We start from the raw sequence: 17,500 nt of genomic DNA on the forward strand, positions 1-17,500 counted from the left end.
TGTGTTTTATTTGAATATATCCTATGTATTTATTCAAAATATGCTAGTGTGTGTGTGTGTGTGTGTGTGTGTGTGTGTGTTTGTGTGGCTTAAAAGGGGTACACTTGGGAAGTGTTGACTTGGTGATTTGCTTGATTCTGGGTGAAGGAGAGCTTTGAAAAAGATTATAGCTACTGTATGGCTAATTTGAGTTAGAGATAGAGATAGCTGGAGATAGAGAAGAAACTGGTGATTAGAATGGGGGAGAGAGAGAGAGAGAGAGAGAGAGAGAGAGTGTGTGTAAGAGAATGAGTGTTTACGTGTGAGAGAAAGTCAGAATGTGTGTAAGAGAGTGAGTGTTGAGTGTCTACGTGTGTGAGTTGTGTACGAGTGTGTGTGTATGAAGCTGACCAGTGCCGATGTAGAGCAGGTTGTAGTGTCCATAGGGTGTGTGGATGGTGTAGTGTGTGTAGTGTGTGTGTGTGGATGGTGTAGTGTGTGCATATAAAGCTGACCAGTGCCGATGTAGAGCACGTTGTAGTGTCCATCCTCGGCCTCCACGTGGTCCACGGCCAGCTGGGTGAAGTTGCTGCCCCCGCCGGTCTCCAGCAGGATGGGCCGGCCCTGGCGCGGACGCACGGCGTTGAACATCAGCGGGTGGGTGCGCACGAAGCGCAGGACCTCATCTGGGAAGTCCTTAGAGCTGGAGTACTGCCCGCCATTTATTTTACTGGCACACTGGAGAGAGAGAGAGAGGGAGAGAGAGGGGGGGGGGAGAGGGAGAGGGAGTGTGTGCGAGAAAGAGCGTGTGAGAGAGAGAGAGTGTGTGTGTGAGAGAGAGAGAGGGAGAGAGAGAGAGAAAGAGGGAGAGGGAAGAGGGGGTGGGGAAGAGAGAAGGCGAGAGGGGGGGGGGGAGAAGCACAACAACATTAATGTGTAAACAGTGTAATATATTCTGTTCTATTTCAGTGTTGCAGTTTTCCTGAAAAAGGGCAAGCCTATCAACGGTTTATTTCTGTGTTTTCAACAAATGTGCAGCAGGGGGTTGTTGAGAGCGCAGCGGGGCTGCCATGGCTCCTGCTCTGCTGCACATCATGAGGATCTCACCGCTGCTGGACACAGCTCTGGTGCACTCGGAGAAAGAGTCAGCTGACACAGGCCCGGCGGATAATTATTTATTTCAGTCCAAATGACATCGCCGCAGCGCACAAGAGCAATAACAATGAGATGAGCACAGAGAGCAATATCCATGCCAGAGTGAACGTCCCCCCTACCCCCCTCCCCTCACCGCACCCCAGTCCAGGCCTGGGTAATTATGTCCATGGGGCTGTGATGCCAGAGAGATCAGATAATCACCATGCTGATTGTGTAAGTCGAGAGTGAACGAAGAGACACACAAAAGCCTGATCTTGGGCTGGATTAAGAAGAAAGGGACCCCGAGGAGAGCATAATCAGGTCTGCTGTGGACCGGGGTGAGTCAAGTGGGGACACGAGGTTGAAGAAAAGAAAAATCACTCTTTTGTTTTCCCAGCATGCCGTGCTGTCCTCCGCAGCAGCCTGCTGGAGTTGTCAGCGCCCATACTGGGCAAAAATAGACTCAGACGTAGCAGCGAGCACACCAATCAATGGGAACTGAAACAGGATCCAGGATCCTGGTCGCCGCGTAGGTCGAAAACAAAGTGAGCATCTGCTGAATGTTCTACATCACACCACTACATTTGCATTCAATTCAGTTTAATGAGTTATTGGATGATATTTTCAAGAGAGTTAATATTCAGTTCAATAAGCATGTCGTGAATTGATGTCCTCGTGCTAATATCCATACAATTTCTTTATCAGTTCCGTTCTAATCGTACGCAGCATTTTCTGAGGAGCTTAAAACGGAAAGCAATTTCATGCCAAATCTGAAGATAAAGTCAACTCTGAAGAACTCTGATTAATTGCATTTCTAATCTTTGGAGAGAGCAAACGCATAATATGTGACTATCAGATATCAAAAGCTAGCTCAGTAAATAAAGTCATTTCTACAAGGCTGAAAACAAGGCAATCTTCTGCACTGAGGTGGAGAAACATGATTGGAGAGAAACGTGATGAGGGCCAGTTTCTGGGCTCAGATCGATCTATCGGTGGAGAGCTCTGTCTCTACGCTGCGTAATCAATAGCTGTGTCTCCTGCTCAAGAGAGAGACAGGCTGCGGAGCACACTCACCGAGCCGGGCCTGGGGAAAGGCACCCTGCCCTCGTACATGGTCCAGTGGTGTCCAGCCTGCTCCCGGTGGGCAAAGGGTCCGTTGAATGCTGCCCGGATGTCCTCCATACTGTACACGCACACTGCATAGCCCTTAAACACATTACTAACAGCAGAGAGAGATAGAGAGAGAGAGAGAGAGAGAGAGAGAGAGAGTAGAGGATGAGAGAGAGAATGAGAGGAAGACAGCAGGAGGGAGTGAGGAGGAGAGAGGAGAGGAGGAGATGTGAAGGGTGAAAGAGAGATATAAATAACTGCTGTGACATATTTATGGTACAGTAAAAATATGCGTGTGTAAAAAAGGATGAACTGTTACTCGTAGATACATATGGTTTGGCCATTTCATTTTCTGCTGACCTTGTGGTACTGAACAGTCCGAAAATCTCTGGATTCTTGTCGTCCTTTTTCTTCATAACAAACACATCCTCTGTAAAACACACACACACACACACACATGCCCATGCACACAAAAAGCATAAAATCGCATTAGCTCACCAGATCTCAACCACCTTTTAAAAAAGCACTCTTTGTATGATTAAAATGCCTGCAGCAAATCCCTAGTAGCTGTTATAGAGAAAGCCTCTTTGTACACACTGAAGCGTCTTTGTACTCTGAGGAGAACAACAACAAGAGAACCCAGCAGCCTGCTCTGAGGAGAACAACAAGAAGAGAACCCAGCAGCCTGCTCTGAGGAGAACAACAAGGAGAGAACCCAGCAGCCTGCTCTGAGGAGAACAACAAGGAGAGAACCCAGCAGCCTGCTCTGAGGAGAACAACAAGGAGAGAACCCAGCAGAGAGATACAGAGACAGAGAACAGAGATACAGTGAGAGAGAGAAAGAGAGAGAGAGAGAGAGAGAGAGAGAGAGAAAGAGAGAGAGAGAGAGAGAGGCTAGGAGAGGCCTCTGCATCTGCATTGCTATTCTGCGCTGCAGGGTCGACCCTGTGTGTGACAGCAGCTCTGCAAGTGGTGCTTGTGATCTCCCTGCTCCATATTTCACCACACACACATACACACACACACACACACACACACACACACACACACACACACACACACACACACACACACACACACACACACACACACACACACACACACACACACACACACACACACACACACACACACACACACACACACACACACACGCACACACACACCCCAGGTTTATGCAGGTGATCTCCTTCCCTGCTCCATATTTCACCACACATACACACACACACACACACACACACACACACACACACACACACACACACACACACACACACACACACACACACACACACACAGACAGACACACACACACAGACACAGTAAGCCCCCTCTGCTCAGTGTAGTGCATGCATTCTGCATGAGGGAGGGAGGTGGATTGTGCACATCCAGCTGAATGGGTGTCAGGGGACTTTGCCTCTTTGACATTGAAGGGCCTTGCTAGTTCCAACTACATGCCGCTATGGAAGTTTTTTCTGATTGCTTTTTCCACCAGCCTTTGCACTCGATTGATTTTCCATATTTTGCTCTATGTCTACAAATCAATTATTGTCTTCAAACAAATGAATAGATAGCGAGAAGCAACAGTAAATATACATACTGTATGTACTTGGTTCAGCAGCAATGGCAGCCGCAGCTAATTTACTGCACTCCAGATCAAACCACTTGTGCTTCTGGCTTTGCTAGTGCTGTGGTTGGGTTGTTGCTCCAGTGTATACGTTTCATTTGCATCTAAATGCACTCACTGCCAGATGTTCTGCTCACATATGCAGCATCGCTGACTTCATGTGCAGTGACAGATTTCATCTGTAGCTTGTGTTTAGTGGGGACGTGAGAAGTGCTCAGTTCGATCGTTTTGGTGAGGATTCTTTTTGTGTGTGTGGGGGGGGGGGGGGGCATGTGGATACGCTCTGCTTTTATTACCCAGCTCATCGAAGTGAGTGTCGATGTGTTTTGTGTGTGTATGTGGGGGGGCAAGTGAGTGTGTGTGTGTATGGTAGGCTTTACCCAGCTCGTCGAAGTGAGTGTTTGTGTGTGGTAGGCTTTACCCAGCTCGTCAAAGTGAGTGTGTGTGTGTGTGTGTGTGTGTGTGTCTGTGTGTGGTAGGCTTAACCTAGCTCGTCGAAGTGAGTGTATGTGTGTGTGTGTGTGTGTGTGTGTGTGTGTGTGTGTGTGTGTGTGTGTGTGTGTGTGTGTGTGTGGTAGGCTTTACCTAGCTCGTCGAAGTGAGTGTCGATGCCGTTGGGTCCTGCGACAGAACAGATGAGGCGTGTCTTCAGGAAGGAGCTCCACCTCTTCACCTGCATCCTCTGACCCCCCTCATCATTCTGAGAGGGAGAGGAAGAAAGAAAGAAAGAAAGAAAGGAAGGAAGACAGAAAGAAAGAAAAAGAGAGGGAGGGGTTGATAGAGAGAGAAAGAGAGGGAGAGAATGTGATAAAAAAAAAAGGAAGACAGACAGTTGGAGGGAGAGAATAAGGATGGACAATCGCTATTACAGTAACTGCGGGCAGTTTGGAGAGCGGTAAATAATTGATGTGGTAGCGCTTGTTTCCTGGCTACGAGGGAAGTGTTTGCTGTGGCTGTGTCCCTCTGCGGTACTCACGGCACAGACACGGGCCACGCGCGTGTGCACAGCCTTGCCCCCCCCCTCCATGTCCGACACGCGCTCCGTGAAGAAGAAGTACACCTTATCATCGGCCGGGTCGTCGTTGTCGGGAATCACGGCCGAGCCAACAAACTTTGGTTCTGAGAGGATACAAAAGATCACACACACACACACACACACACAAAGACACACACACACACACACACACACACACACACACACACACACACACAAGGACAAATGATAAGTCTCATTTAACATCCTGTCCGCTTGGGCTATGCATCATGTGGCTAGGGGGAGTTGTTTAAATTGGATGTCTTCCATGTATTAGATAGTCCTTTGAATGAATCATTATGTCTTTAAACAATAGTCCATGAGATACACACACACACACACACACACACACACACACACACAGAGAGCACAGAAAACTCCCACTGCTGCCAGGAACAGAGCAGTCGATCAGAGATGAGCTCATTAACAGCTCGTTCACTGCTACATGGAGAGCTGTTAACACCTTTTTAGCACATCTAGGAGCCCCTGCCCCAACATCCATTATTTAACAAACTTCATATATATATAGCACTGCTTTACACACACACACACACACACACACAGAGAGACACACACACAGACCCACACATACACACACACACACACACACACACACACACACACACACACACACACACACACACACACACACACACACACACACAGAGACACACACACAGACCCACACATATACACACACACACACACACACACACTCACACATACACACACTCACACGCATGCACTTGAACTTCATTGCAGGCAGACAGCATTGCAGGCATACACCTACACATACATGCACACACACACACACACACACACACACACACTCACACACACATACACACACAGGTGCTACTTCACTAGCTGACACCTCTGCATCATCGCTTTGCCATCTTAAATCTGGGCTCCTGTTGCATGCTAAGCCTCCTGGTCCCAGATGAAATGTCTGGCCCGTCTGGTTGGGGCTGAGACTGACTGGCTTTGATTGGTTCTGTCTGGATCTGTCAGCTGTTGCGAGCGGAGATGGATGGCTCCTGTCTGGGACGCCTCTCTACTCCCGCTAATGATTAATGGGGCAGACATGTTTAACAGAGCCCCCTGACCGTCTAGCACAAACCATACATCCCCAGTCTTGCTTTCTCTTGGATACACTGTTGTTTGGACACACACACATACTGTAGGCTACACACACACACACACACACACACACACACACACACACACACACACACACACACATATACACATATACATATACACAAAGTACACACACACACACACACACACACACATTTTACCCTCCCTAGTAACCCATGAAAACTAAAGGGTACACAGCATATTCCTCCTGTCACACCCCCCACCATCCTACAAACATACCATACACACAAAACACACACACACACACACACACACACACATGGAAAAGGCATTAGTGTCAGTGGGCACTGTGTTGATAGAGCAGCGAAGCGTAAATGAAATGGATCTTGAGATGTATGACAAAGTAGGACCTGGAGAGGCTCACAGCGGGAGAGAGGTGGCCAGCATCTCATGGGCCACAACATACTGTAGCATAGCATAGACCAGCCCAGCACAGCAGAAGCCTCCATAGCCCAGCACAGCAGCACTCTCCACCTGCTCTCCTCATCTCTGCACTCACACAAGCTGCCGCGCCATCTTTGGTGGAACTGATGGATTAGGGTCCGGGATGGCTCAGGGTAGTGTGTTTGTGTGTGTGTGTGTGTGTGTGTGTGTGTGTGTGTGTACATACATGTGTATTCAGGCGTGTACATTTGTGTGAGTGTCAGTGTGTGAATGTGTGTGCGTGTGTGTTTTTTGTGTGTGCATGCATGTGCATGTATGTGTGTGTGTTTATGTCTGTGTGTGTGTTTGTGTCTGTGCGTGCGTGCATGCGTGTGTAACCTCCATATCTGTATACTGTATCTGTCCGGAGAGCGAGTGTGTGAACATGATTGCAAACGGAGTGCAGTGCGGGCTTTTTCAGCTCACGAGCCGAGGGTTCCGGAGTGTTCCGGAGTGTTCCGGAGTGTTGGGGCGCGCTGGGCCACTTTGCGGCGTGCTCTCTGCAGCTGGCTCCGTGCCCTGACGGACGGCCGCGCTGTGCAGAGTAAATGTTTTGGTTGGGGGAAGTGGATGAGAATGGAATGACTGGCGCAGTGGAAATGAGTGTTGTTGGGGAAAGGAGTGTGATGTGATAGTGTGTGATAGTGTGTGTGTGTGTGTTTGTGGTGGAGGGAGGAAGGCACGTGGGTGTGTAGTGCAGTGGAACTGAAATGGGTGTTTGTGAAATGGGTGTTTCATGGGTGAGAAAGCGAGATAGTGTGTGTATGTGTATGTGTATGTGTGTGTGTGTGTGTGTGTGTGTGTGTGTGTGTGTGTGTGTGTGTGTGTGTGTGTGTGTGTGTGTGTGTGTGTGTGTGTGTGTGTGTGTGTGTGTGTGTGTGTGTGTGTGTGTGTGTGTGTGTGTGTGTGTGTGTGTGTGTAAAGGGGGCGCCTGAGTCATTTGTCTCCTCGCTAGTGCTGCTGTTTCCATGCTGCTGAGTGCGCTCTGATGCTGCAATGATTCTTCTCCATCTGCCTCTCCTCTGCTCCGTGTGCTCTCTCTCTCTGCTCTCTCTCTCTCTCTCTCTGTGCTCTCTCTCTCTTTCTGTGCTCCCTCTCTCTCTCTATCTCTCTCTCTCTATCTCTCTCTCTCTCTCTCTCTCTCTCTCTCTCTCTCTCTCTCTCTCTCTCTCTCTCTCTCTCTCTCTGCGGCCCGCTCCGTGCTGGCTAACTGATGGCTTGTTTGGGCTGCCATGGCTCTCAGCACCTCCACGCCACCAGTTATGTATATTGATCATTGAGTGGTGTGTGGTGTGTGAATCCCTGTTTGTGCTGGAAAGTAAAAGCGCTACGTCGTGCACTCATTCGTAAATTGATTTTGGTGATTTGGTGTATGTGTGTGTAAGAAAGAGTGACTGTCTCTCCCTCTGTGTGTGTGTGTGTGTGTGTGTGTGTGTGTGTGTGTGTGTGTGTGTGTGTCCTTACCATTCAGTTGTTGCCGGTCGTAACTCTCTGTCCTCGTGTAGCTGTGGTTGCCCAGGCGACTGAGCGCTGCGTCGTTCTCCCAGTAATCCGTGTACAGGCCCACGTAGAGTTGCCCCCCTAATAGCAATCACACACATCACATTCAGTGCACGCTCATCTCCCAATTTAACCCCTGACTAATAGCAGTTCCACCGCTGCCCACTAGGGGGCAGTGAAGGGACTGCACATTACAGTAATCCATGTGTGGCTTTCTCAGCACTTGCATATAAGATGCCACAGGCTGGTAGAGAGTACCTTCAGCCTGAAGGAAATTGTTTAATTACTTTAATTTAATTAACGCCAGTCTATAAGATGTAAAAGTCATCCAAATGCTATAACATTTGGCGGCTCCCGCCGGAATATAAACTGATGAAAAGGAGATAAAAGGTTGCGTCGTTTCGTTTTTATTATTTTCCCCATGAAGCTTGTGAAAGGAAAACAATAAAGCAAACTAAAAGAGCTGGCAGTTTTGTTGCCCGTGGTGATGAGCTGAATTAATGGCCCAATAAAAGTGCCACCTCCACGGGCGTCGTTCCCGAGCGCTCTCTGCCTCGTCTCTCTCTCCGCGGCGCTCCTGCTAGCGTTAGCCTCCACTGAGCACAGGGATCTGAGGGAGCTGATGGAGCTGATGGGGTTGTAGCCAGAGGTGCTTTACATACATGAGCCCCAGCACAAACACAGATGAGTTGGGACCACTGAACAGCCTTTTATTAAGCTGGGCGCCTGAGGCGGAAAGCACAATCTCATCTCGGCTCTGGGAGAGAGGGACATGGAAGGCAGAGAGAAAGAGAGGGAGTGTGGGGGCTGGAGGGGGAGAGGGGGGGGGTGGAGATGGGGGCTTTGGTGGTGGTGGTGGTGGTGGTGGGGTGTCGTGCCAGATATAGAATTAATGCTGTTCTATTGCCGTTGGGCTTTTCCCAGGTTTAGGCTCTTAAGATGGAGGGAGTAGCAGAATTTAGCTGCCAAATGCCTTAACATTCTATTGCTTTTGGCAGCTGAGGAGCTTGAAGAGACTGGCTTAGCCGTCAGTCAAAATCAAAAGCCCGCTGCCTTTCAGAGCTTCAGACGTGCTATGCACGCTGCAGGCATTAGCGAAGAGAAACAGACGGAGATAGACGGATGTTTAAGCTGGAATCGTACGCCTCAGGTGGCCGGATCAGGGTCATTGTATTTTTTAAAAAGTCCCCACATTCTCCAGCATTAGGTTGCCATATTAAAAACATCCTTCACATCCGTTACGGTATTATGCTTTGAAAGTGAATGAGCACAAAAATGTACAGTATGCCTTTGTAGCATTTTGTCCTTTTAGCTGTTTTCTTTAGCCTTCCTAATGCAAGCCATGTTGAGTGTTTCCATGCAGGAGTGTGGTGGGATGTGGTGTGGTGAGGTGAGGTGGGGGATGAGCTTACTGGCGCTGGTGGCGGTGATGGGGCTGTTGGGGTCGTACGGGCTCCTCCCTCTCCCGCTCTCTTGCTTCTCCACATCCACATCCGCATCCTGCAGAGACACAACAGCCATGGACACATCACCCACAGTCCACACTCATCATCAGGCTAATACTTTAAACACACACACACACACACACACACACACACACACATGCACGCTCACGCACGCACACGCACACACACACACACACACACACACACACACACACACACACACACACACACACACACACACACACACACACACACACACACACACACACACACACACACACACACACACACTCATACATCACGCTTCACGACCCTCTGCTGTGTGTCACAGGAGGTATCCTCGGAGATGTTTATGTTCATTTTTTCCTGGATTTGAACGCAGTTGGTTGTGGAGGCGTTATCAGAGGCTGAGTGATTGATTGTTAAGCGGAGGCGCGTGTGTTAATTGAGCGCATCATGAAGGGTAATGTATTCCCGTGGTCGATATCAAACTGCGTTAGCCAGAGCAATTCATCAATGAGAACTTGCGGAGCGAGACCACACTGCTCCGTTGACCTCCCCCGCTAAAGCGCTTGAATGCTCGATTAACACACTACTGCATGATCCACACATGCACACACACACACACACACACACACACTCATGCAGTCTCAGTCACTCACACATGTTTGCACATGCACAAACACACACATACACACCCACCCACACACACACACACACACACACACAAACATAAACACAAACTCAGACTGAAGCATTCATGAATAATGCACTACTACTCTTTTCCCTACACACAATTGTGCATGTAAACCCTTATGCAAACACTCAAAACCTGACAAGTAACCTGTATGTCTCCCACTGCATCTCTTACTCTCTCTCTCTCCCCCATCTCTCCCTCTCTCTCCCTCCCTCTCTCTCTCTCTATTTCTCTTTCCCTCTTTCTCTTTCTCCCTCTCTCTCTCCTCCAGTAGTGGTGTGTGGTGGAGTCATAGGCAGTAATGGCAGCGAGAGCCCGGACTGGACGCCTCCAGCACTGCATGGCCCACCATGATTGATGCCTCTGGTAATGATCTGAGCTTTTTTTCACTCTCTCTCTCTCTCTCTCTCTCTCTCTCTCTCACACACACACACACACACACACAGCACAGAAGCAGCATGGCAGAGCAGCTTGCTGATGGATGCTCTCTTCAAAGAGCAGTGAATGCGAGAGAGAGGATGACCCCGCTGATTGATTAAAGGGGCTAATGAGAGACAGGAAAGTCCATGATGATGACGGGGGGAGAGGAGGGGGGGGGGGGGGGGGGGGATGGGGGACCCCAGACGTCCGCACCTTAATACTCTACAGGATGTCAGGCAGCATGCATTACTACCCGCAAGCCCTCCAACACTCTTGTGTGTGTGTGTGTGTGTGTGTGTGTGTGTGTGTGTTTGTGTGTATTGAAATTGAAATTCACACACACACACACACACACACAAACACACACACACACACACATCATATACTGTATATATAATACACTGCTAAAAAAACGAAGGGAACACTTGTTCATAAGAGTATAGCAGCAGCATGATGTATCTGATGTGTTTTCAAAGTGTTCCTTTATTTTTATATACATATAATATATATATATACATATATACATACACATGCATGTTCAGCCTGTTTTGTGTTCCAGAGATGCATAACCAAAACAGGAGAGGCGGGGGCTGGAGGACAGGAAGGCCCTTGCTGACCTGTGAGAGACCCACGCTGTCCCCCGGGGTCATACTCCAGAGACTCTGTGATTTCAAGGTGATCTCCATTAAATTCTCAATTCTGGCGCGTTCTCAATGGCCCCTTCACTAGCTCAGTAGGCAGTGTGTCTGGTGACCTCGGGTGAGGCTGAACGAGTTGGACTTGTGAACAGTCCGGTGATCGCAGGAAGTGATTTATAATGGGCATGCGTGTCACTTCCGGTTGGATATTGTTTCTCACACCCGTGAAACACATCTCTGAAGGAGCAGCCGCCGGGACAACAATCAAAAATCACAACGACGCAAATACCACAAATGTCTAGATGGTTTATGACAGCTTGGAAACCACTGGGAATTGTAGCAATATCTGGCCTATGTTAGGCAACCGTGAACAGAGCTTCCTTGAAATAGTTGGCTGCTCTGATAGCAATGTGGTTTGTGTTTGCATTGTGTTTGTGGTCTGTGGTGTGTGTGTGTGTGTGTGTGTGTGTGTGTGTGTGTGTGTGTGTGTGTGTGTCTACAGTATGTGTGTGTGTGTGTGTGTGTGTGTGTGTGTGTGTGGTGTTGGATGGCTGGGTCAGCAGGTATGCTCCCACCCCACTGAGCGGAAAAGGGGAGAATTGGGGGCTTGTGTGTGAGCCACCAGGGCCTGTGAGAAGAAGAGGGAGACGGAGGCTGAGAGGAGATCTGCTCCTGTGGTCTGGACTTGTGGGTGGGGTGGACGCCATCATGGAATGAAGGGCCTGGAGGTTGTGTGAGGTCTGTGTGTGTGTGTGTGTGTGTGTGTGTGTGTGTGTGTGGATAGCCCGGTGATGAGATGTGAGGTCTATGTGTGTGTGTGTGTGTGTGTGTGTGTGTGTGTGTGTGTGTGGATAGCCCGGTGATGAGATGTGAGGTCTGTGTGTGTGTGTGTGTGTGTGTGTGTGGATAGCCCGGTGATGAGATGTGAGGTGTGAGCTGCTGGTTCTAGGGCCACACAGAGGGGAGGAGATCCAGAGCTTTCGGTGTGGAATGTGTGTGTTGATCGCCGGAGCTCAGTGAGCGAGAGCGCGGAGTTCACACTCAGAGTCCGAGCTGGTGATGGAGGTGCCGGTGTTTTAGTTGGGGGTGACGCGGAGGTTTACTGCCTCCGGTTGAGGGTGAGGCAGACGAGTGCGGCTTAAGGGTGCGACTGGACAGGACAGGAGAGGAGTGCTGCACCATTAGAACCACTGACATTAGAACTACTGATACAGAGCTGGAGCTGGAGCTGGAGAGGATTGGGATGAGGAGTGAGATCTGTGGTTTTGGCATGTCAGATATGTGTGTGTGTGTGTGTGTGTGTGTGTGTGCGTGTGTGTGTGTGTGTGTGTGTGTGTGTGTGTGTGTGTGTGTGTGTGTGTGTGTGCATGGAGTGCTCTGGAGTATGTGTGTGTGTTGAGAGAGAAAGAGAGAGAGAAAGTGAGAGAGAGCGTGTGTGTGTGTGTGTGTGTGTGTGTGTGTGTGGGGTGTATGGGGTGTTTTGAGGACTCTGCATGCACAGGGTGAAGGAGTGGCTACAGAGGAAGTTCATGACTTTGGGTGAAGGTGAGCTGGAGACGAGAGGGAACTGCTGATTAAAATGGGGGAGTGTTACGCTGATGTGTGGCTTTGTGGGTGAGAGAGAAAAAGAATGAGAGAGAGAGTGAGAGAAAGAGAGAGAGTGGGAGAGAAAGAGAGAGAGAGGGAGAGAGATAAAGAGAGAGACGAGTGGAGGAGGGTGTGTCAGAGGGGTTCTGAGGCACCAGGGTTTTTTGGGGTTACTGGGTCTGTTTAGTGTAAGTTCACAGTGAATCTGTTTTGAGTTGCCCCCGCCCCCCTCTGTCTCTGGAACAAACATGTTTCTGTAGCGCAGCAGCAATCTCTCTCTGCTGTCAGCTCAGCTCGTTCACCTCTGCAGAGTGTCACTACGCAGTCCCACACGCTCTGATCCTCTCCCCCGAGTGTGTCCATTCATTTAGGCATGCATTCATGTGTGTGTGTGTGTGTGTGTGTGTGTGTGTTTGTGTCTGTGTGTGTCACTGAGTGGAGAGAGTTTTCATGAGCTGCACTGCTGGCCTTGATCTCCTTGGAGGTTCTCCATCACTGCTTTGAGATCAGTGAACCCTTTCCTCAGATTACCCAACCTCGACCCGTGGCAGACCCTCGCGAAAACAATGTGTGTTCTGTGAATTTGTATACAGCACAAGTTGTGAATTGGTTTTCAATACATTTCTGAAGTTTTCTCGTGTCTGTTCTTGTTTGCTCTCCCCAGATGGTTTCCAATATCCAGAGTTGTGTGCGTGTGCCAAAGTAATGAGGGAAATACTCGCCGCACTTGCTTTGGAATTCGATGTTGTTATCAAAATACGCTGCCACGCTCTTGATCAGAGTTTGAATGTTCTGTTCCAAAAGCCTAAGGGAGGTCACCGCTCCCCAGCCGCATATGAATTAGATCCCTCTGCCCACCACATATTTACACATCTGAACGTTTATTTTTCAGCGCGATCTGATCTTAAATGGAAACTGTGTCGCTGTTCAAAGGGGAAAGAAATTAGAGGGAAGAGAGAGAGAAAGAGAGAGACATCGAGAGAGAGAGAGAGAGAGAGAGAGAGAGAGAGTAGAAGAAAGAGAGACAAAGACAAAAAAGAGACGAGCTCAAGAGAGAGGAAGAAAGAAAGAAAGAATGAGGGAGAGAGAGAGAAAAAAAGCCATGTACGCCGTTGCCACACACGAATTAGAAGTGACCCTCGGGCGAGCACTCAAACCACAGACAGCAGATGGGGGAACTCCTCTCCTCTCCTCTCCTCCCTCCCTCGCTCTCTACCTCCCTCTCCATTCCCCTCCACCCTCCACTCCTCCCCTCACTCCTCTCTTCTCTGAGACGGAGCGCTGTTCCTCTTTAATTTAGACTCTCTTTAATTTGACCGAGGCTCCCCCGAGAGGATGAGGATGTTTGTTTTCTCTCCGTCGTAGATCCTCTCAGCAGAGAAATGATAAAGCTGCCACGCACATGTGAAAATAAACTCTTTCTTTCTTTCTCTCTATCCCTCACTCCCACTCTCCCACTCTCTCTCTCTCTCTCTCTCTCTCTCTCTCTCTCTCGTTGCCACGGACACCTCGCCATCCTTGGCTCGAGATGTTGGAGGAGCGACGCATCTTTTTTTCTCCAGAATCTGTAAGATCTCATTAAACTGGTGTTGAGGCTAGCAGGAAATGGGCGACTGGAGAACTTGGCACGGATTTTGGAGGCGGCTGTGAGAGAGACTGCTGATCCAGTCTCCTGGCTTCCTTCATTATGAGCTAAAAGGCAAAACTAATCGATGATAAGTGCTCCTACTTTGTGAGATTCTTTCATCACGGGTCATAAATATCCTCTGAACCCCCTTTTTCTCCCTACATCCACACAGTATCCTGAAACCCAAACTCCAGACTTAATCTGCTAGATTTAGCTTTTGGCACCCAGTGTTCACAGCAGTAGCCGTGTGCAGAGACGTGTGCTAGAACAAAGGGAGTGTACGCTGGACGTGAGGCCATTTTGACACGTTATAATTAAAGGCAGAGACAATAGACCAAACATCCAACCTCTGTGGCTGAGACAGGCGGCCGTCACACAGGATAAAATATAGACGTGTAGAATAGACAAAGGAAGTGTGGCGGAATTTGTTTCTCTCTTTTCCACACAAACACAGCCACGCACACACACACACACACACACACAGACACACACACATATGCAGGCGAAAACACGAGCAGATTCCCGCTCTCCGCTCAGTGGACATGTCACGAGCGCCGAAGGCCTGACTCACTGGCCCTGCATGCCTCTCTGGACAAAAACAAGGCTTCCCAGCACAACCCCCCCCCACACACACACACACACACACAACCACACACACACACAGAGACACACACACACACACACACACACACACACACACACACACACAGACACACACACACAGACATAGACACAGACACAGACACACACACACACACACACACACACACACACACACACACACAACCACACAACCACACATGGGGCCTATAATCAGTCCCAGAGAGCATGGCCATCTGAGAGTGGCACTTTCATCCCGTGGGCCGGCCCGTGCCGGTCCCTGCTCGCCCTCTCTGGACGCCAGCCGCTAAACGCCGCCTGAGTCACTTCACACACGCACTTCATGCGATATTGCACCAGCTCCCATATTAAGAGGCATTGTATGAAAACTGGCAGCTGCCCACCTCTGCGAGCAGTTGGCAGCGCCACGCAGTTGTGCACAGGTGTACTGTTCGCTTTCAGGCTCCGCTGGGCTCCAACAAAAGGGGCCATAGTGAGGGGAATTAACTCTGTCTCTGTGGAGCGGCTACACCCATGGGCATGCTATCAGTACAGCCACACTTCACACCCACCCAACTCACTCAGCTTAGCACTGGGAGACATTGTTATGTGCAGGGCCATAGGGCGTCTCTAAAGGGCTCGCTCACCTCGTGCCAGTGTCCTTTCTTGATGTGGGTGCACACGGGGTTAAAAGCGCCAGTCCCACAGGCCAGCAGGTGGGCACTGTCATGCTGTTGCACCAGCTTGATGTAGTTGGCACACTCCGACTGGAGAGAGAGAAAGAGGGAGAAGGGGGGATGGAGTTTTAGAAGGGGAGAGAGAGAGAGAGAGAGAGAGAGAGAGAGAGTATCCATCATTTTTTCTGACATACAGTACAGTTCTATGGATGAGCCATCCATCTTTAAACCACAACAGTTGACAGCAGGAATTTAGCTTGAGCTCTATTCAGGTCGAGCCCCGTAGTTAATCCAGACCATTAATCCATTTTGCCCGGCGTCAGTGGCAGTGCCAGGGGCAGATGCAGCCCACAGCTATACGCAGATTCAGCAAACTGCTGCACCATATATCCTGGTGTCAGGATGATGAAGCGAATTAAACGAGGAGCCTACCTTCTCTCGTCCCTTCCTCAGGCAGTCCTCCACTTGGTCCTCAGACACCGCCCAGTGGATCTGGGGGGGGGGGGGGGGGGGGGGGCAAGCATGCACATGGCATATGTCATAAACATACAGACTCATACACACAACTGTGCAAATACATATGCATCAAAGTATGGAAGTAAATGCTCCATGAAAACCTCCATGTTCTGTCTTATTGTAAACAGCTGACTGGACTTGAGGTCCTACAATGAGGTCTGTTTTAGTAACGGATATGAAACGCATTATGGCATGACTATTTACATTAAACAAACTTTTGACAAAACAGATGCTATTGTCAGTTCTTTGAAGTAAAGTTGTAATATAACTTAACATAACATAACAAATAGCATGTTGTTCAAGCTATACAACAGTTCATCGTTATGAACGTCACCATGTGAACATGTAGAGAATATGTCAGATTCAGTAAGTGAGTGTGTGTGTGTGTGTGTGTCTTGTGTGTGTGTCTGAGAGTGTTTCTATAAATCAGAGCACAAGAGGGCACTTTAGAAACGGTGCGCCGCTTTTAGAAAATTACAACAACTTCAGTCATCGCAGGCGTTCAGACATAAACTCTGCACAGCCTCATAACCATACATAGCCTCAGCTCTTGTCATACAATAACCTTATATGCAATCTTCCCCCATCCCTGTCTGTGTCTTAAGCCCAGGGAAGTGAGAGAGACTTTTCACAAGTGCCATATGTTCCAGTTTGACGTCATTCTTTAGATTTTAACAATGTTTGTGCCGGAATCGGAGGCATAAAAAGCCCTTGACCCGGTGCAAAGTCTTTAGTCACCAGCAGTGTCTGGTTTATGAATATGTCTGGAACTTCATAAACACCCTCCATGTCTTTATGACAGCAGAGGTCACATATCTAAGCTATGGTGTGTGCGCATGGAAAACATCACATTAAGCCGACCTGTTAAACCCATTAGAATATCTGGTCCTGTCGTTGTGCTCAGGAACTGAAGTTAGTCACAGTCTAACATTTCAAGACACTATAATTGTGGACTCTAATAGCACAGTAGGCCTGCTGTGTTGCTGGATAAAGAGTTCATTTGGATATGGATGGCTATTTGCATTACCAACGCGTCTGTGATGGTGAGACACTGCTGAAAGATCCCTATTATTTTGTGCAATTGAGATGAACGTTTGCAATGAGACAGAAGTTCAGCTGTTCCATCAGCTTTCTTTGATCCAAATTTAAACACATTGCAAAAGCAGTGATCTGGAAGAGTGTGTGAGTGCGTGTGCGTGCGTGTGCGTGCGTGTGCGTGCGTGTGTGTGTGTGTGTGTGTGTATGTGTGTGTGTGTGTGTGTGTGAGTGTGAGTGTGAGTGTGTGTTAATTTAAAGAGCGAATGCAGCTGGTATGTGTTTGGATGG

General features: G+C 49.0%; 1 protein-coding gene across 1 annotated transcript in view; it reads right to left on the minus strand.

The window, feature by feature from the left end:
• The window catches only part of sema3e (sema domain, immunoglobulin domain (Ig), short basic domain, secreted, (semaphorin) 3E), a 49,847-nt gene that overhangs the window by 9,977 nt on the left and 22,370 nt on the right, over positions 1-17,500 (minus strand). Inside the window, exons 3-11 of the mRNA XM_062548164.1 lie at positions 16,091-16,150; positions 15,629-15,748; positions 9,380-9,467; positions 7,932-8,048; positions 4,827-4,969; positions 4,436-4,550; positions 2,584-2,653; positions 2,188-2,332; positions 495-717 (exon numbers count right to left, since the gene is read on the minus strand). Coding sequence (XP_062404148.1) covers positions 495-717; positions 2,188-2,332; positions 2,584-2,653; positions 4,436-4,550; positions 4,827-4,969; positions 7,932-8,048; positions 9,380-9,467; positions 15,629-15,748; positions 16,091-16,150 — 1,081 coding nt within the window. The remainder of the gene's footprint in view (positions 1-494; positions 718-2,187; positions 2,333-2,583; positions 2,654-4,435; positions 4,551-4,826; positions 4,970-7,931; positions 8,049-9,379; positions 9,468-15,628; positions 15,749-16,090; positions 16,151-17,500) is intronic.

Source organism: Sardina pilchardus, chromosome 10, assembly GCF_963854185.1.
Source record: "Sardina pilchardus chromosome 10, fSarPil1.1, whole genome shotgun sequence".
In the NCBI taxonomy this organism is placed as follows: Eukaryota; Metazoa; Chordata; class Actinopteri; order Clupeiformes; family Clupeidae; genus Sardina; species Sardina pilchardus.